Source organism: Temnothorax americanus, unplaced genomic scaffold (genome assembly GCF_048541705.1).
Source record: "Temnothorax americanus isolate GAGA-0224 unplaced genomic scaffold, ASM4854170v1 Scaffold31, whole genome shotgun sequence".
NCBI classification, from domain to species: Eukaryota; Metazoa; Arthropoda; class Insecta; order Hymenoptera; family Formicidae; genus Temnothorax; species Temnothorax americanus.
Genome location: NW_027509453.1, coordinates 1,607,729 through 1,628,209, shown reverse-complemented (window position 1 = coordinate 1,628,209; position 20,481 = coordinate 1,607,729). Strand labels below are relative to the sequence as shown.

At 47.3% G+C, this 20,481-nt stretch overlaps 1 protein-coding gene across 3 annotated transcripts in view; it reads right to left on the bottom strand.

Moving 5' to 3' along the window:
* The window catches only part of LOC143901023 (transcription factor 12-like), a 117,955-nt gene that overhangs the window by 61,739 nt on the left and 35,735 nt on the right, over window positions 1–20,481 (bottom strand). For 2 of the 3 annotated variants that reach the window (XM_077412948.1, XM_077412949.1), the window contains exon 1: window positions 14,106–15,258. The exons of the other annotated variant lie outside the window; for it this stretch is intronic. In XM_077412948.1, coding sequence (XP_077269074.1) covers window positions 14,106–14,294 — 189 coding nt within the window. In that variant the 5' untranslated portion in view covers window positions 14,295–15,258. Of the gene's footprint in view, window positions 1–14,105; window positions 15,259–20,481 lie in introns of those variants that run through there. 3 annotated transcript variants of the gene reach the window in all.

Below are 20,481 nucleotides of genomic sequence, written 5' to 3'. Positions count from 1 at the left end.
GGTTTTTAAAAAACACGTACAACCAGTTTTCGACCGGCTGGTAATCTGGTTGTTTTACCCGCAATAATAATGAAATTACGCCTCGGAAACAATGATACTGTGTTTAAGGCTCTTCTGATTAATTCGAATCAATCCTTGGGACTTTTTACAGAAAAAGGGAATAAAGCGTAATAAGAAATATAATACTGCAGAAAGATTTCGCAAGCTTTGAGAATTGGAAAATATACTTAAACTTGACTTTCGATACCGTAGACGTGTGGAATTAATTTTAATATTTATCCATGGCTACGAAGCTAAAAATATTTTATTAAGCAATAGTAAAAAGTTTCGTAATTAAAGATGAGCGGTGAGACGTTCTACTGATTGCACAATTTGATCGTCAATAGAGTCGAAGACAAGCCCGAATTGGGCACACCTGTGTCAAGAGAGCCACGCAGCAAACCTGACGTGTTCGGATGTTTTTCCTATCACGATCACATTATGCTTATCTTAACAATGCAATGCAAAGATATAGTACGGAAAAAAGTGGCGAGAAAGTCATGCTCTTAAACATCGTGAGATATTTATCGCAAATTTCTTAGATACTCCTTCATTCGTCGCAAAATTCGTCTTATCACGTTTGCTACTACTTCGAATTGTAATGAAAGCTATCGGTTATTCTATTTCGAATTGATTTTCATAAACCGATTCCATATTCGCCGGTAATGCATATCGGTAACCAGTTTTAACCTTCACCGTGTTCGGTACACGCTCTTTCAACATCGGTAAACGATTTATCATCCAAATCATGCTCGCAAAAAGAAACGTACGCGGCGTCGCGACGCCAAGTCATTCCGGTCTAGACCGTGTATATCATCGAGATCCGAGAGGGAGCAGTTTTTCCTGCGGCGGGAGGACTACATTTTTTTCCATGCTTTTTTTTCAACTGTAATTCTCTTCGTTGAAGAGGCACTCTCACTCAAACGCCCTCTCGTCCGAGGGAATGGACGAGTAAGGGTATATTAAGGACTGTTGAGAATCTAAAAAAGGGACGTGGAAAAGAAAATAAGAAACGGTGCGCGTGGTGGAAAAAAAGAGAGAGAGAAGACGAACGAATATGCTGACGCGACGTTCAGGAAATGACCCCCGGTCACGGGCGCAGAGCGCGACCATAATTCTGACCAACGAAACCATAATTCCATGGAACTTTCCTGTGCGGAAAGAGGCAAGAGGGCTCCCTCCTCACACTCATCCTGTTGCCACTGGCCCGGAACTCGGAACGGGGACCATGTCTCGTAATTTCGGATCGAATTTCAAGGGGCCGGTCACGCGGCTCGAATTAAAATCCGTGTCTCCGGAAAAGTAAGAATGCGTGAAGAGGAGAGGAAGCTGCGTGTCGATTGGTCAAAGTTCAAGGAACGTTGAACTCTCGACATGAGGCCTCGCAGTACCTCAATTCGAACGCTCTTGAAATTCTTCATTGTATCAAAAGCGATATCGGTGTGCAAAAGTTCCATTAAAAAATCGATCAAATTTGTCAATAAAATAAATAATAAAATACATTTATATAATTTCTTTTATCTTATCATATTATCATTTAATTTACTGCAATCATTTTATGAAGTATATACAGCAAACTTCTTTGGTAGCAACGTCGGAAAGAATCGCTCGAAGGTGAAAAATCGCTATCTCAAAGGTACGTCGACTATAGTCCGCGATGCAAACGGTATTTATAGCAAAAGTCAATAATTTTATAGTAGAGTCGCCATGGACAACTCGCGTACGAGAAGTGACCGGCGGCAGATTTATCTCGCCACTCGGTATAGCGCGGGATCGACCTCGCGAAATCGAGCCGGGCCGAGTCTTTGTCGCGGAATCGCTCTATCTATCGACAACAATTATCGTTTGGGCGATGCAGAACGATGCAATTTCGCGAAATTAGTCCGCGAGAGCGAGCAATTGTCTATAAGGTAATCCCGGAACGATCGATCGAACTTGCCTGCGAGCGACGTACACGTGGCTGCATGTCTATTCCGATGCATCACCGGGTAGGTATTATATAGCGTATCCACGTCGCATTAGAAATCATTTCTATCGCGGATATCGTTTCGTTTCGCCAAGTCAACTGTGCGGAGAAATTTATCTTATCGCGTATTCCAGTGAGCGGAGTTAATTCTTTGGTCACTCGTAAGACCAGATGTCGCGGATCGGCACGAGACTCTTGATTCGGAATCGCCAGTTATCGCCTCGAAAACAAAGATCTACATCGGAGATGAAGATAAACAGTGAGTTTCAGGAAACTCGCGATGTTTAAGAGCATTTTGTTATCTGGAAATTTCCCGAAACGATAAAGCCAGGTGCCGTTCCTGACGATCTATATCAAGACACTGGCGCCGTTAACTATACATTTTTAAGGGGAACTTTGAAGACTAAAAAAAATATTTATAAATACATAAGCAAAAAAATAAAAGAACTATACAGTTTAAAAGTTTAACTTGTTAAGATTTTCAGGTTACACATATATAGACATTATTTTAATTTACTAAAAAATTATCATATATTTGCGTATATACCTATATATATATTGAGAGAGACGCGTCCCCCTCGTCCTCCCCGCTAACGACACTCGCGATCAAGATTGTGTAATATCTCGTAGATCTTGCGATATGCGATATCCATATTTGTGCTTGACAAAAATATTTCATTATTTTGACGGAATCGATTACGAGTTCGCTGAAATTATACGCGCCAACGATGAGATTCGCATCGTCGATTCCGGCGAACTAATCGTCATAGAATTGAGAATCAGTTTGCTCAACGGCTGTTTAATGGCCGTTGCAAAATCGCCGTGGATACGAACGTACTTTACGAGCGAGGCAACGGTGCTAAACGCGTCCCTCGAGGTAAAACTTGGTTCGTGACTTCCTCGTCAGTCGTGTGCATGGCACAGTCGCGAAAAGTTTCGGACTCCGTTGAATACACGACGTTCCTACGGCGCGAGCGCGGCGACGCCGACAGACAACAACAACGGCAAGAGCCGCGCGCTCGTAGAGACGTAAACTCGCTCGCGCTCGAAGATCACCGGGAAGTAATCTGGGGGCCAGGCACGGAGGTAGGCACGATCTACCGCGTGATCTCCGCGGAAATCGAAACTGGCTCGTATATAGGCGCTTCTATTCCGGGCCCCGATGCACCCCGATGCAATATAACTCGTACCAACACCCGCCGTTTTATCTTATCCGAAGATAATTGGATTTGCGAATGCAAAACGGCGAATTACGAATTACGCTAAGGAACTCAAATGTTTGTCGAGAAGTTCGATTACCGCGAATATTTTCGCGTAAGAAAGTTGATTATATTTTACGTCAAAACTGCAAGCTCCTAAAAATTAAGTTTGCTAAACCCAACCCTTATATCAACGTTAATCTAAACACTATACCTAATTAACACCGTTACAGAGAAAGGCGAGAGATACATCGCTGCGAGGGGTAGCGCCATAATTATGACATAATCGTAAACAATAATAACGAGGAATTTGACGGAGGTATTACGAAGATTGCGGGTGTAGAAGATGGAGACAGGCACGGGAACAGGCACGATCTATCGCTAGATCAGCACGAAAATCGGAACTGGCTCGAACCAACCTAATCTAAGCTCTATCTCGTACAGAGGGGGAGGAGAGGAGGAGGGAGGAGGGAGGGAGGGAGGGAAGAGAGAGAGAGAGAGAGGAGAGGAGAGAGAGAGAGAAGAGGAGAGGAGGAGAGAGAGAGAGAGAGAGAGAGAGAGAGAGAGAGAGAGAGAGAGAGAGAGAGAGAGCGGGAGAGAGAGCTTTACCCTCCCTGGGACGCCTAACCTGGCTAACATGTTCGCGTTATGGAGCTGCGGCACACACTAGACACGCACGCACACTCACGCACGCACACTCACGCACGCATGCACACCTGTGTATCTGTATGCATGCAAACGCTCCTACGGTCCTACCCAGCGGTCGTCCGCCTGCATGTGCATGTCCGCCGGGCGCGTTTTGCGCGATTATGCGAGAGCTACCCGCTATGCAGATCGATCCCTCGGGTCGAAGGTGAAGCCCGTTTCGGTGGCAAGAATGCCCGCGTGTAGACGCGACCAGCGCGCGGGTGCGTGTACGTGTACGTGTGTGTGTGTGTGTGCGCGCGCGCGCGCGCGCGCGCGTGCACACGCGGATGTTGTGTGTACGCATATGAATCGGGACATTGTGTATTTTACCGCGTGTACGTATCGGAATGTGCGCGCTTCGCGAGAGAGAGACGGAGAAACTTTAGGGTAACGATTGAAACGTTTATTAATGCCGGAGACGCTTTCGCATATAATTCTTAGCCGACTTAGATATTCGGCGGGGGATTTTGTCGGTAGTCTTCTCGGAAAACGTGCGATGGAAATTAATCGGACGTTGCAGCGTTAATTTCGCGCAATACGCTCGCGCGTCACGCCATGTTAGAACTCGCGGGTATCGTAATCCGTTATTCTCGATCGATGCGGTCTATCACGCTGTGATTGATAGGGGTGTTATTTCCTTATCGCGAATAGCTAGAGACAGAATTCAAGGAAAAATTTAAAAGGCTTCGAACGGAGAGAATCTGGTGCAATCGTATAAAAGAAAGGGAGGAAAATTGAGATAGAGAACGAGGCGAGATAGATCTATAGCACAGATCGAACGAGTCGGGGGAATAAAATAGTTTCTCGAACAATGCGAGCCCGACCTAGACACGCAAAGGGCGAAGAACCTTCGCTCCGTGACTTTCAGCCGAAACCACTCGTCATCCTTTAAGAGTCTGGCGGTCGCTGATTAAGGCTTCTGTTCTCGTGAGGAAGAGGGCCGACAGGGGAAAGAGGGAGAAAGAAAGAGAGATTAGACTACGTCCATGAAAGTTTACGGTGCTTGGGCACCCGTAAACGCCATATGGCCCGAAAGTCGCCATGTTTCCATCGTTTTCTTTCGCCCCGGAGCGGACTCGGGTCCCTACGCGTCTTTATTTTTCATTTTTTTCACGGTAGCTCCCCCTCGTCTCGCTACTCGCTGGCTCGACTCGAGTTCTCGATTCGATGTATTTCTCTTCGAGTCTCAGAAAACCCCGAAATTACACTTTGACTCGCTCTTAATCTAACTTCATTAGCACGAGAATAATTTAATTAACAACTTAGGGATTAAATGTAAATAATTGTGTTAAATCTACTCGGATATTTGTGTCGAAACATTAAACTATAGATGCTATTTATAAATCAGATATGATAGAATTAAGATGAAAATTAAAAGAGCGTGAAATTAAAAATTTCACGATAAAGATCGTTATAATTAGGGGATATATATACGAGAAAAAAAAAACGTCAACAGAGAAATATAAACGTAAATCTCTCACCGGCGCGGCGAGCGCTCTCGGCTACTAATCGGCACACGATGGGAGAGAGGAACTGTTAACTCACCTGAAACAGAAAGAGAACGGGACCGTTATTAGAAGACATATCTTACGGACGGGGAGCGTGTAATTACGGCACGGTGATTCGTGTGTATGTTTCCACTGTTCGCGCGTCCGCTGGCCGGCCGACAGTGCGTGAAAATCTCTGAGCACGACAGACTATCGAACTATCCCGTCATGTCGTCACGGGCGACGCCCACTCGCACGATATTAAGATGAGAGAGACCCACATCGGCGGTCGGCGGTCCACGCAGCCACCGGCCATCGGCGGAAATGCTAATCGCGCCGCCTAATTCCGTTGCGTCGGCCGTTCGGCTACGCCGTTATAAACGGCCCCGTATTCCCTGTCCTACGACTATGTTAATAAATTCTCCACGCTGTGTTATTGGCGCACGCGGATCGTGCAAGCCGTCGCGCGATGTGTATCAATATACTGACGCCGTACACAATTAGCATGACTATAAATTCCGTGCCGTTGCGAATGATAATTAAAATGCGCGCACGACTGTACGCCGTGTCTAATTTCAATTACAAGATCGCGGAGGTCTATTTCATTAATATAAAATTCATGATTATCACCTCTGCGCTAAAATAATGTATGTAATAATGTAGTAGATAATGCAGTAAAAAAATAATCGGAATTGATATCTAATTTCTAATTTTTATGCTATTACGCATGATTATATACTAAGTATATTAAAGAAAACTCGATCAAGCACACGATCTCAGGAGTTCAGTCGAGTATTTTACCCGAAGCTCGATATCCCCTTGTTCTCGCAAAGCTTTATACTACCCCCGAAAATCTCAATTATTCGATCGCGGTCTAGCGCGGCATCGCGTCGCGTCGCAAGTCCCGTCATCATCAACGTCATCATCATCAGCGCGAACAGAGGATCGGCGGAAGATCGGGGGGGGGGGCGAATACGCGCGAGAGGGAAGTTCGCGTTTGGCGGATATGTCGGGGGGCTATGTTTCGAAACACATCCAGCTGGCGCCTCTCGGCGCTATAGCGGGCGTTATAAGCCCGCTACCAAATCAAGCGTGTGTGACACACTAATAATCGGACGTATATATGGTGTCCATATAGTACTCACAGATACAAACACACGCACGGGGACACATAGGCGCACGGTTATGCGGCTCGTATGTGCCGTATTGCTATATTGCGCCCGCGGTGGACATACGGAGGAAATGTGCGTCCGTATGTGTGCGTACACACGGATGCATGTGCACGTATTCGCGTGTATATCCCCGCGCGTTTGTGTATGTACACGAGCGCGTTTCGAGAACGCATACCCGCGCCTGTTCAGAGGGAGGATGATGATTGTTGGAAGATAATCGAGATATCCGGCGCCGCGTAGTTACTTCCTAATGGTGGCGTTTTCAGTCATCGCTTTAGCTTTAGCTTGCGTACTGCCGCCCTACTTCGCCGGTATACATATTATAATAAATGCCCGACGAGTACGAAAGAAACTAATAGAAGTAAAGTTTCGGCATCAAGTATTCATCCGATGACCGGCGTAGCTCGTGCGCTAAAAATTGGCACAAGATACCAATGGTGAAGAACTGAAGGTACTTCTTCATCATTTAGATATAAAATATAAAATAATGATTTTTTTATAGAATAAATCTAAACCGATATTAATTTACAGACGTATCATTATATGGTTCTGTTGCTCAAATATATCAAATACATCAGTACTTATACCGTGTTAATGTCATGTATGATGCATTGGGACAATAGATACATTTTGAAGAAAAAAAAGGGATTATATCTACTCTTAATAAATAGCAACCTTTCTATAAATTTTACTAAAAATATAATACCGGGTCTCGGAAAGATCATCAGTTTCATCGAAATTAATCGGGAATTGAAAGCGGGCGCGCAGACAGGGTATTTGAATACTTTATAAACGCTCGGAGTGCAACGCGGAATAGAGTCGCAGCCGTAACTGCCCGGGTATTAATTTACGATTATATGCGTTCCCGCATTTATAGCGCGAGCCGACCGAAAATATACATCAAACGGGAGCGCGAACCGGAGTCGGCGATCGTCGGCCGCCGGTAGATCTCGACGCGATCTTTGTTTTCTCATTTTTCGACCGCTCGACCTCGCCGGCGCTAATTGTCATAATCGCGCAGAGCGCGCGGCTTCATTAGGATCGCGCGCGCACACTCGCAAATATGCTCACACGGACACGCGCGCGCTTCGTATGTGCGCGCATACGCATACACGTATGCTGACTTAGGCAGGTACACAGAATATGCGCAACGCATATATAACGGTAGATACGAGGCGAACGCATGCTCTCGCGCGCGCGCGCGCGCGCACAGAGGAACAACGCACGTGCGAGCGTGTGTGCGTGCGCGTGTGTATGTGCGGAGTATACGCGTGTCCCGGAGGCGACGTATCCGCGCAAACAGAGCCCGGGGATAATGGTTATCAGCAATGGTTATATCGGCGGACGTGTGTTAGGGTCCTAGGATACCGCTATTAGTACGGCTCTAGGCCGCGTGTAATTATACCTCGCGCGCGCCGCGCGCGAATATGTTTGTAACCGCCGTATCTATCGTATCTGTTTAGACGCGCGTATACATATATATGTATATATTGTGCTTCAAATTGTGGAGAACTATGCGCGCGCGCGTGCGCGCGCCAGAGAGAGAGAGAGAGAGAGAGAGAGAGAGAGAGAGAGAGAGAGAGAAACAGACGGAGAGAAGAGCAGGATACGCGTTCGGCGTGTGTATACGAGCAGGTCACGCGCGCGCGCAACTTGTAGCTACAAGCACGATCATATGGGTTACGCATACGTGCGTCGGGGTACTAATGCTAATCCCAACCATAGATTACGAGACGGGCGGCGACGATCGACCGGAACTGCCGCCGTCATGGAATTTCCGCGACTCCTAGTTTCTAGCTTTCCGCGGTCCTCCGGCGAGCGAGAGTATATACAGTCAGCGCATCTCATCTCTTTCATCTCATCTAGATAACATTCACCGCAGAGGACTATATATCTCGTAAACAGATATAATTGCAGTGGAAAAAATATATCAATTTATGTTACAAAATTCGCAAGAGTAACATTATAATTTTTTTATCGAATCTCGCGCACGCCGAATTATCGTAACTTTTTTCTAAATTATCTCGTGTCATAAATACACGAGGGTCGAGGGATCATCAATAACAATTTTGTAAGAAAATAATGATTGATGGCAGGCTGAAGAAAATTTCATTAAGATAATATAAGTAAAGAATTACTTGATTAATGTTCATTAATATAAGCTAATGTGTATTTCGCGGACACAAATTCACCTACTTTAATCGACTCGTGTCGACGATTCGGTAAAAGCACGGTAATGAACTCGCTGCGATAATAAAGTGGCACTTGTCGACCAATTCGACGATAGGGGAAAGAAAAAACAATCAACTTCGAGACCGAAGCCAGGTCGCCGTCCCATTTATATCAATTCTATTCATTGCCGCTTTTAACCTAGCACTCGCGTGATCAGTGGCTCTCATCGGCCGTCGCCAACATTTTTCAGCAGCGCAACAAAGCAATAAGCAGCGAGGAAATCGAATGAAAGCCTAAGAGCCATATATCTGCGTGTAATTTTTAAGTGAATTACGTTCGACGTTAGAGTTCATATTATCGATTACTTCGGTTTAACTCACAAGAATGTTTCGGAGGATGGAATTTCAGATATAGCACATTTACACGCGCGACCGATATACACGCGCAACATCGACACGGCCACCATATTTTACTCGGAGTAAATTTGGTCGCACCGGTAACGCGCACCGTGGGAAGGCAGGTGAAACGGAGCGACGTAACGGACCCATCGGTTTCATTGATTCTTTTTTTTTCTCTTTCTCTTTCTCGAGGCAATTATACCGACCTCCAAAACGAGCGCGCGCGCGCGCGCGCGCGCGCGAATGTTATTTCTCTGACGATCGCCGCGCGTGGACCGCTCGTAAAACGCTGAATGTCACGACGATTCAGCGACGACGACGACGGCGGTGGCTTTCACGATCTCGCCGATCGGCGATCCGGCCTGCACGCGCGCGCGATTCTCTCAAATTTTCATCTTAATTGAAGCGGGCGTACGTGCCGCTGGACCACCGCGATCGACGGCCACTTTCGCTTTTGCGTTTCCTCCCCTTCGCCCCGAACTGCAGCTTCGTTTTCGAGAAATATCCGGATATGCATATACGTTATCCCGCATATTAATCGTTCACTTTGGAAATGATACGAATTTTTATACGAAAAGATACGAGAGACGACGGATACGTAAGGATCATATGTACGACTTCCAAATTGTCATGGCTGTGGAAGTACGAAGAAATTGAGTTCATTAATCCATATGATAGGATTATGCAAAAATGGAAGCAGTTATGACAAGTCATTTATTATGCGGCGAGGTAGATGTGTGTTATTTTTCTTAGCTCTATCTTCCTCTGTATCCGGCTGAAACGAGCTTATAGAGAAACGCGCCATCGCGGCGAAGCACGTAATATGAATCTTCATTAATAACGTAGAAATGGCAGATCTCAGCGCGACGTCGTAAAACGATCGGATAAATGCAAACGTCTGTTGCACGTATCCACTTATTATAACCGAAGGATATACGCATAAATTTCTTCGAGAATGCATGGTCAAGTTCCTTTCGAGAAGAGAAAAAAAATTAAAGGTCAGCATAAAATCGCGTGGCGAAAATAAAATTGAATTGAACTTTATCATTGCAGCTTAATCCATCGAAGTGATACACATGCGACAGCACGAGCGACTTAATTTCCGCCCGGGGTTACCCCGGGTCCGCGCATTGTAATACCCCAAAATGGACGCGGCGAGCTAATTAAGTCGGACGTAAAGAAAAATAACGTTTCATAATGAAGGTGGATTTTTTGCCTATTTTTCGAGCGCCGTCGTCTCCCCCCTCGCCGTCCCGACGCCGCGTCGGGGAAGATTTTACGCCCGACAAGCTCTCGGAGAAAAAAAAAGGTCGTCCGAGTGTACCAGAGAGAGCAGCGGGTTTAAAACGTTGCAAGTGCCGTACCGGATATGAGGGACGCGGAGAGGGACGGAGAGAAGGAGGGCGCGCGCGGACCGGAAATGGCCGCCCTTAACCCGGCGCGATCAAAAACTGGTTTCGCCAGACACACGAAAGCGCCGCCGAGAGATGAGGGAAGCGAAGAAAAAAGTGAGAAACAGAGAAAGAGAGAGCGAGCGAGCGAGCAAGCGAGCGAGAGAGAGAGAGAGAGAGAGAGAGAGAGAGAGAGAGATCACTTCCACCACCGCCCTCCTTCCTACCGCTCTCTCGTCGGTAAATAACGGATAATTTCGCTCTCGAATAAATCGAGGAAGGCAAAAGTTTCGGCGTTAAAAAACGTTTAAGCCGTTGCAATATTTTAAGGGAGCCGCGGAGAAACTTTAATGCAGTTAATCCGGAGTGACTTCCGCGAAATATAGCCCTGGGAATTCTCGTAGCAACGCACCGCGTTGTACTTTTCTCTCGCACGAACGACGAGAAGCGCGGGTTTCCACGGTCAAAACAGTCGCGGGAAATAAGTTGCAAATATTAAGATTGTCAGACGTGATGCTCTACTAAAAAAAAGCTCTATAAGGGAAAAGGATCGACGAAGATCTATTTCAAGATCTAATTCAAGTAACTATTTACGCTGTAAAAGTTACTTAAAACGCAAGTAAAAGTGACAGTCTTATTTGCATTTTATCTGTTTAGTTCACATTCATTAATTTTATATAATTGACATAATTTCCTTTTTAAGTGCTTTAACAACTAGCGATATTTAAAACGATGTGTTTAAAACTTAAAATTTGCAACACAGTCCCGTAGTTACGATTCCATCGATTTGTCATTACGGGTCTCTCGTTTTATTTTCTACAGAAGCGGCAATTAAGCGAATTGAAATTGACGACGAAGATACTGAAATAATGGACCGACAGCTGTCGATCTAACACAACACAAATGCGTGACCTACTCGATCTCATTTGTCTCGTAACGCTTTGCGTCATTAAATACGTCTTTTGCTTCGGTATAACGCGAGAGGCATAATTACAATGCTTTTGTACCGTTAGCGTTAATAAGTCGTCCGATCGAGCCGGTCCCGAAGCCCGAGACGATGTAAAAAAGGTCACCCAGTCAGAAATAAGTAATTACGGAACGCGCCATTAGACCTAATGCCGATATTCTAAAAATGGAGTACTAAATTAGATTCCTTTGTGCTTCAGTAACGTTACAAGCTCCCGGCTTAATTGGCGCATTATCGCCCATCATAATTCAATTTAGGAAACGGCGAACTTGGTACGTACTATATCGCAGTATAAAATGAGATTAACAATTAAGTCAAGTTTCCATTAATTATTATCAACGCGATTCATTTGTACGTGGTAATCAATATTCTTAGGTCAGTTAAAAAACAAAATTTTTCTAAATCACAAAAAAACACCAAATATATTAAATTATATATTCTATAGAATAATCCTACTTTTAAGGGAAGAAAATCCGACGGATAGGCAGATTAAATTTGCAGTCGCAGGTCGAAAAGGAGAACCGCTGCGAACAGTCCATAAGCCAGAGAGGATCTAGCGGCTGTGTAGACTGTACTGAAATAATGTACAGTGCCGTACAAAACGGCAAGTCGGCGAGAGAGGGGACGCAAAGAGGGACGAGAGGGAGGGGAAGCGCGCTCTCCGACTCTCTTCCTCGCATCGCCCTCCGCCGCCCGTGTCCCTCGCCAAGCCTCGACGGGGTAACAATGGTGTGCAAAGGAGATTAACAAACAGAATAAGCTAACGCATAATCGCATTATTTCTAGCTAAGCCGCATTTAAATTAGATAGAAATTCCATTTAACGAAACAATGCGGGGATGATGAGTCACTTCGCCGTATATATACGCGCTGACTCGCAATGTCGGAATAGACATCATCCCTCCCGTCCCTCTTACCCCCCAGCCCTCTTACTGCAGTCCCAGCATTCCCGGCGCGATATTCCTCTCCTCTCCCTCCCCCCTCCGCTCTCGTGAATTTCTGATTTCGCGAAATTCTTACAGGCCGGTCGTGTTATCGCGCCACCGTGCTCCGCGAGTCGCGTCGGAATGCCAAGCGCGTATATATATTTTGGCAACGGTGTATATTCTCTGTCCAGCTCGAGGAGTCTTCTTTCATCTCCGACTATAACATTTTCGTAAAACCGACCCGGACGAGTTGAGTTCATTATTTTTTAACGACAAGAGGAGCCACCGGCCGACGATACAACACGCCTAAAATATACGCGGAGACCGGGCGGTAATAAGGCGAGCAGATTACATTGCGAAACTAGAGCGAGCAATACTAAGTCGATAGCGCGGGAAGAAAGGATACGCTATCTCGACAGGATGTAGGATTTATCCTATCTCGAGAGACCGCGGAATGATATCGCCCGTTCTAGTTTCGAGGAAGCGCGATATTCCGTGCCGGAGTCTTTCGACCTATCGGATTTGGAAAAGTATTCCCCGAAACACAATACGCAGCTAAACCCCGCGTCGTCGACTGCCCTCTGACATTCAAGGATCTCATATTAGGTCGCAATCTAGACGGCCCAAGCCGTCGTTTATTCAAATCAGCTCGAAAGTTAGCGCGTATACCATCGCAATTTATTGATGTTAGAGCGGTCGGCGCGAGTTCGATGCGTCCGATATTTCGCGAAAGGTCGCCGTCAATTTCACAGGGGAGAAGAGATTCGTCGCGCCGCGCGGGGTCACGCAGGGATTTCTAGAGCACCCTGTACGATAGAGAAGGGCTCGCAAAAAGAGCGAGCCGAACGAGACGACGAGCCCGCCCACGTGAGAGCGGTCGCCATATCGTGACGTAATTCTGACGTCATTGTGCCGATAGCGTGCTCCGCACGCTCCGTCGGGTGCACGGGGAAAATCGTAAAACGCGTACGATCCCCCACCAATCCCGTCCCTCTGCCCGCCATTCCACCCCTATTCGCGATTGACGCGCAATCCGCTTTGGGGAAAACGTCTTTCTCGCGCCGAGACGTCGCGCCGTCGCCGGGATCTCGCGAGGGGGATTTAGATTTTCCACGGAAAGTTCCGCTCGCCTCTTTCGTCGGAAAGATATTCCCTCGCGATATACGATTCTTCGTGCTTCCCCTCTTTCCCCCTCTCCCCGTTATACGCGAACATCGGATGCGATATCGTTCAGATTGAATTACATCGGACGCGAACACGAATTGTATTTTGTACGAGTCCGAAACGGCGGTTTCGAATTGCCACGGACCACACGAGAGCGCAATAACAATATCGAAATAAAGAGAGAACGAGATATATTCCTGCGGTGTCTATTGAGGAAAAAAATCGTCGGTTATGCGAACGAATCAAACACCGGTTGGATCCAATTAATCTGGAAAAATCGTGTGCCTTCTTGTTACGTATTTCGAAATGCCAGAGAATCAGCGCAATTCGCTAAAATTGCATACCAAGTATAATTTTCACGAAAATAAATAGACGTGCGTCAAATGTAATAAAATTGTTTATGCGGTATCTTAATAATTTAAGTCCCTCCCGCAGACAGATCCCTATAATATCGAAGATGAAATCGGGAAGTCTCCTTCCTGCCTCGCCCCCAAAGAGTAATCGGATCGTTGAATGAGGGCGCCCCTCGATCTTTTACCTGAGGACCGCCGCCCACGATCGACTGGTAGGCCGATTGAAAGACGCTGCCCAACTGCGTGAGGCCCTCGTCCTCCATCTGGAACATTATGTCCGCCCCCGGCGAGCCGTTGTTGTTGAGATTATTGTTGTTGCCCATCAGCTTCTCCGTGCTGCCGATGTCGGAGCGGAGTATCGTGTTGGACTGCATAACTCACGGGCGGGGAACGCGGGCGCACGTGCCTTGCGATGGATGGCTCGCTCGGAGCCGATCCGCGAGCGCGACGAGTGTTCGAGCGCGCGCGCGCGCGCGCGCGCGGCGCGACAGATCGACACGCACCGGCGTGTCAGACCCTAGCGACGTCGGCGTCTCGCGGCGAACGACCCCGCGCCGTTGTCATCGTCGCTAAAAATCTCGGGAGCACGGGAAGACGGACGGTGGGGCGAAGGAGGGTAGGAGGGGATCGAGAGAAGGACGCGCTGTCACGTGACGAGGATCCGCTTCGCGGAGGAGGCCGCGGCTCGGGAACAGTCGGGGGGAGTGCGGGTGCGGGGTCGCGTCCCCGTCAGGGCGAACATACCACGCACTTGTCACGATTGTCGAGAACGGGCACAGAGACCGAGGGAAGTAGAAAGAGAGGAACGAAAGGGGAACGCGACGCCCGTTTCGGAGGTCTGCCGGCTACCTTTACCGTCGGCTGTCGATATCGCTGACCGATCTTCGTCCCCTTGGCGAAATCACCCGCGGAGTCATGAGCGCGCCGTATCGTCGTACCAGTATCACCGTTGCGTCGTGCACGAGCGTCAGGACGCACACGCGCGCGATCGCTGCCGTCGCTCCACCAGCTGCATGGCGTCGGGGGTCGGTTTTCGAGGTTAGAACGCGGACGTACACACGAGAGAGAGAGAGAGAGAGAGAGAGAGAGAGAGAGAGAGAGAGAGAGAGAGAGAGAGAGAGAGAGAAACCCGTCCGGCGGCGGCGGCGGCGGTGGCGCGTCCTACCGCGCGCGCCGCATCTCCTTCGGTTCCGCGAGCGAGTGGCACGGATCCGCGCAAACAAGCGATACAACGTTCACTGGTTTATCTGCGGATTCACTTGCGTCGCCGATACGGTTTGCGGAGGAAGCGGCGGAATACGAGAGCGGACGCGCGCGAGAGATCCTCTCTCCACGGGACACGCGACGAGACTGACGCGTCGCGGTCGCGAGGGGAGGCGATCGCAACGGCTCCTTTCCACCCCCCTGCCGCCAAGGGTTCCCATCCCTTCCTCGGGCGCCCCGCGCGCGGACCCCACTCCGCGCGCCATCGCGCTACTCCGTGCGATCGCTTCGCTCCGCTCGCTCGCTCGCTCGCTTCTCTCGTTCGTTCACTCGACGACGATTCCTTTCGTCCCTTTTAGCGCCTTCGTTGCTCGCAGCAACCCCTAACGCGAAGGGCCAGCGTTTTTGCCTGCGAAGAGGCAGACGTTCGCGTATCGGCGACAAGAGCGAGCGTGGGTGGTTCCTCTCTCTTTCTCTTCCTCTCTCGCTCCTCTCTTGTCCGCAAGCTATATGCCCCATGCCGAAAACATCGGCCCACTTGTTGAGTCGAAAAGAGAGCGAGCGCGCGAGCGCGAAGGAGAGCAGGACGGAGCCCCGGAAAACAAGAACGTGTGGGTAGGATATGCGTGCGTGCATACGTATGCGTATGCATACGCGCGCGGAAAAGTGCAACGAGATAAAAAGCTTCGCGGCGCTAACGACGGGCAGACAAAGAGGATCGGCCCCCCGTGCGCGAGGACGCGCCACTACGCGGTCGCATTCGCGATTATCGCGTTTCACTCGGAACGCCGTTCGCGAAATTCCCCGCGGCAACAATATTAATATCACTTCCGTGTGTACGTGTGTGGGCGTGGGTGTGCGTGTGCGTGACACGAGGGAGAAAGAGAAAATATATATATAGAATGTATATCTCTCACTATTAATAAAATCCACACGCACATGCCAAAAAGTATCTTATAGACGAAGATATGATTGAAGATCGTGGTGGAAGTTACGATGGATCCTGCGATTCTTTAGGATTTATCGAGATATCTGCTCCAATATAAAAGCGCAAGTTATTCACGAATGTGCGGGATAAACGGAAGCTTCGACGGAAGCTACGACGGCGGGTGGAATTTCACGGCGGATTTCGTTGTAACGAGTCCTCTATTGCGAGTTTCTTCGAAAATGTCCGATCTCGCCGACGCGACGCCCAGTTAATTAAAAGCTCGGCGCGAGTCTCGCCGCTGTATAATGGATCGTCGGCGAATTTTAAGGTGGCGTGCTTAACTTTTGCCCGAAGTTAAATGGCGTTGTTTACCGCGCCCGGCGAAGTTTAATGATATCGCGGCCGAGAATATCTTCATTTCGTCGCGCGAGCTCGCGCGGGGATCGAGGGGGCAGGGGGGCAGGGGGGGCAAGCCCCCGTAATGACCCGCGCGCCACGATTTCGGAAAATCTGTCAGAGAGGGGGACAAACGAGATATCTCCGTGGCGCCAAAGGTGCCTCGTTAGTCGGATATTCGTGAGTAATTTTAGTGTCGTACCCACGCGACTGGCCCGAAGGTTTATAATTACCTAACCTCACCCGACCCAATCTAACCCACTTGGCAAACGAGCGAGAGTTCCAGTTTTCCTCTCACCGAGCGCCGGATACGACGGGCGAAGCTCGTTTAAAAAAAGAAGGAAAGAGTCGATCGCGACCGAGAATTGTCGACGAGCCTCCAATTAATATCTGACCTGACTTTACTCGAACCTAACGACGCGCGATATATATATACGATCGTTTATAAGACCGGCGATTATTATGACGATTGCGAGTGGGCAATCAAATTCCGATGGCAGGAATGGCATAATATAAGTATTTGCGTTTATATGTGGCCAAATAGTTCGCCGTTACATTGTAGCGACGATTGACATCAATTGCGGACGGCCGCTTTATTGAAGACACTTGATCTCATTTCGATTCAACATACGAGCGAGCGCGAACAATATCAATTTTTATGGCGCAGGTTAATCGGTATTTTATTAATGTAAAGGGAAACCTATACATATTCGTCTTCTTAAATTGTTAAAAGCGCGCAATGCATTAAATTAGACTCGCTGAACGTAGCGGAGGTGTAAATGTAACAAGGTGTTCGTACCTGAAAGACGACAAAGTGCGAACACACTTGTCGCCGTAATGAGCCATAAAGTAACAGCCGACAAACAGTCAACGGGAAACGGTCAACGGTCAAAATAAATGACCATCCTGTAGGAACGGCAGGTATATAAAGAAATTCTCGCTATTTTGAAGCTGGTAATGACAGTAAAATAATGTAATATGACAACCGACACAATGCGACAGTGTCAATATGTACAGTTTGGGGATTCGTTTATACCTGCTTTTCGAAACACCTTTGGGAACGACGAGAAAACTTCATCTTTTCGACCGATAATGATCCCAACTACGATGACCCACTAATTTCGAAACCCTCGTCAAAAATCACGTGGAAAACGTTTGCCTGTTTTAAACGTTACGTCCAATTGTTATTCTCTTCTTTTCTAATTTCCCATCTTATTTTTTATTTTATATTAAGAGGCTTTTCTCCTCTTTCAAAAATTCAAGGTATATCGCGTGACAATAATGCTCTGATTAAATGTAAAAAAATATATACATAATAAAGACTAGAGAAAATAATAAATTATGTTTATCTGTAAGCGCCTACGCCTCTTAATAAATGTCTCTTTGTATCTATTTATAAATTTTTTGTTGTCACAAAATAAGAGCAGCATCCGCGAACGAAGAGCACGAAATGTGTCGCGATTGAAATTTCTCCGAATCGGAATATATCGATAAGATAAACGAGCCACTCTCTGTGTTTCAGGCACAGTCGCTGGCAAATAATGACACAATTTAATTAAATAATTACGCAACGTTTGCGTTTGTCGACTCGCTGATAAGGAGAGGCTGCGCCAGCGCCAGCGACTCGAGTATCGATCATCGCGCGACAGCGCTTATACCTCCTGCGAGTTTTGACGATCGACGCATCTTCGGCTGATGCGACGCATTTCAGAACTTCACGGTGATGCTGCGAGGACCACGAGAGAGCCCGGTGGCGTCCCTTGATTGCCGTTAATGCAGTCGCGATAAATCTCGAAAGATACTCGCTACTCGCCGCGCGACTAACTCAAGATCGGTGGCATATGGCGTTCTCAGATCGGATCGTAAAGCGCTTTGCAGGATCGGCCCGGATGATAATATGGGGAGGCTTCGATGAAGAAACAAGATACACGAAGAAAATACTTCAGAGAAACGGCAACTTTTATCAGGATGTTTTCTCGTATACGAGAAGACTATATTCCACACCTTTCTTCTTTTCATTTATAGAGAAGTTTAAAAGAGATCAATGCAACATATATTAAGCCCTTAAATATTAAGTGATCGAGAATATAGTCATTTTACAGCGATATCATGCGTGATATAAGTAGCACTGCAAAGAAATTTTTTCCTGCTTTGCCAGGAAACGCGTAAATAATAAAAATTAATAAGAAAAAAAAGAGAAAAAGGAAGAAGAGACACGACGTTGCCTCTCGAGGTGTTTCGTCATTGGACAGCTAACAAATAATTAGGTAACCTTGCCTGCCAACTGTGTAAACTTGCATCTCCTCCTCGGCATCGGCGTTCCCGCTCTTTTTACACCTTATCGGGTCGCGCAAAGACGACGAGGCGAATAAAGGAGAGAGGAAGAGAAGACATGAACGCAGAAGTAGAAGGGAAGATCCGAGAGAAGTGGAGACGAAGAAAGGTGGAGAAGAGTCGTCGACCCGGACGCCTCTTCTTCTCTTCTTTGCGCCGTTGTCCCCGCCGCACGATTCCCCTTTCGAGAGAGCGTGAAAAAAATAATAAGATCGTTGGCTGTCGGAGGTCGATTCTCCTCGTCTACTCCGTTCTCCCCGCGACGCGCGCACGGGGGGAACGCGACAAAAACGTCGACCGGCAAGAAAACGGAACTCGGTGTCTCCGCGTCGTCGGCAGCGTTACGACGCGACGCGCGGGTTCAAGCGTTTTCAAACCATAACTGGGTATCGTTATACGATATACGTCAAATAATGCAGCTGGTATCCTCTGTAAATTACCCGTATAAACAAATAATTGCACACGAACAAATTCATTTATATAGAATCTGTTGGTATTGGGTTGGCCAATAAGAGTCCGTGCGGTTATTTATAAGTAACATTTATATAAGTAAAAAACCGCACGGACTTATTAGCCAACCTATGATTTGAAATTATAATTTGAGATCGGTTGTTCTTTTCATGTCGCAAATTAATTTTTACCATCTCGTAATTTTCAATGAGATTTGTAGGAGCAAAAGTAATAATATTCCAATCAATACTAACCTGACATGCGAATTACTAAAAACCATTTCAGAGAATGCCGGAAATAATTACACTCATACGCGATAATCTTTGCACGGGGAAAGGAAAACGAAACGATGATATTTCGCCGAAAGGTAAACGCGGTAAAAAGCGCGGACGAAGCAAAACCTCCGCGAGAAACCGATTTAATTTCCCCCGTCACAACCCTTTCGTGGATATCGTGTCCGAGGGTGAATGGCTAAAAGGTAATAGTTAATAACAGCGCAGCTGAAAGGGGGATCCGGTAATCCTCTTCTAATTTCTAAAACAAAGAGAGTCGCGGATCGTAGCACGCCAACGGAAGCGGGAGAGGAAGAGGGAGAGGGAGACGGAGGAAGGAAGAAAGAAAGGGACAGAGAGGGAGAGATGAACGGGCGATTCGAAGGAAACGAGAGGGAGAAAGAGAGAAACGTTCTCTCGTTGGAGGCAAAGCCGAGATCCCGGGTTCGGGGAGTTCGAAGGGGCGAAGGAGGAGGGTGAGCGGGTGGTAGGAGAACTGAAATTGGGATGGGAAGGTGGGAGGGGGGCAGGGTTCCACCCTGGAACACATTAACTGCAGGGCGACGGGGTATATAGGGGTGGGTTGGGGCCGCGCCACTGGCGTAAGCCGAACGGAAAACGAAATCGTTCTCGGGAGCGTGCGACGAGTAGCTACGGCTTAATTCTGACCTCTTGTTAACCAAGTGGCGTAATGGAAGTAACACCCCGTACGCTTTCACGTCGTAGAATACTTCCTTCGGAAATTATCGGACTTAACGCGGTGGTTGAAATTTTGCTCTGGGAATTAGTCTGTTCTATCTCCGGTTCTAATATTGGGTGAATGTTACAAATCTAAAACTTCTTCTCTCTCTTCTTTTTTTGGCTGAAAATTCTTCGAAGTTTAATCGCGTGATTGTCTTAATTCGATTGACTCAATTGTAATTGTATGTATACATATAGTTATATAAGATGTCTGTAATAAAATAAAATACTATTTTC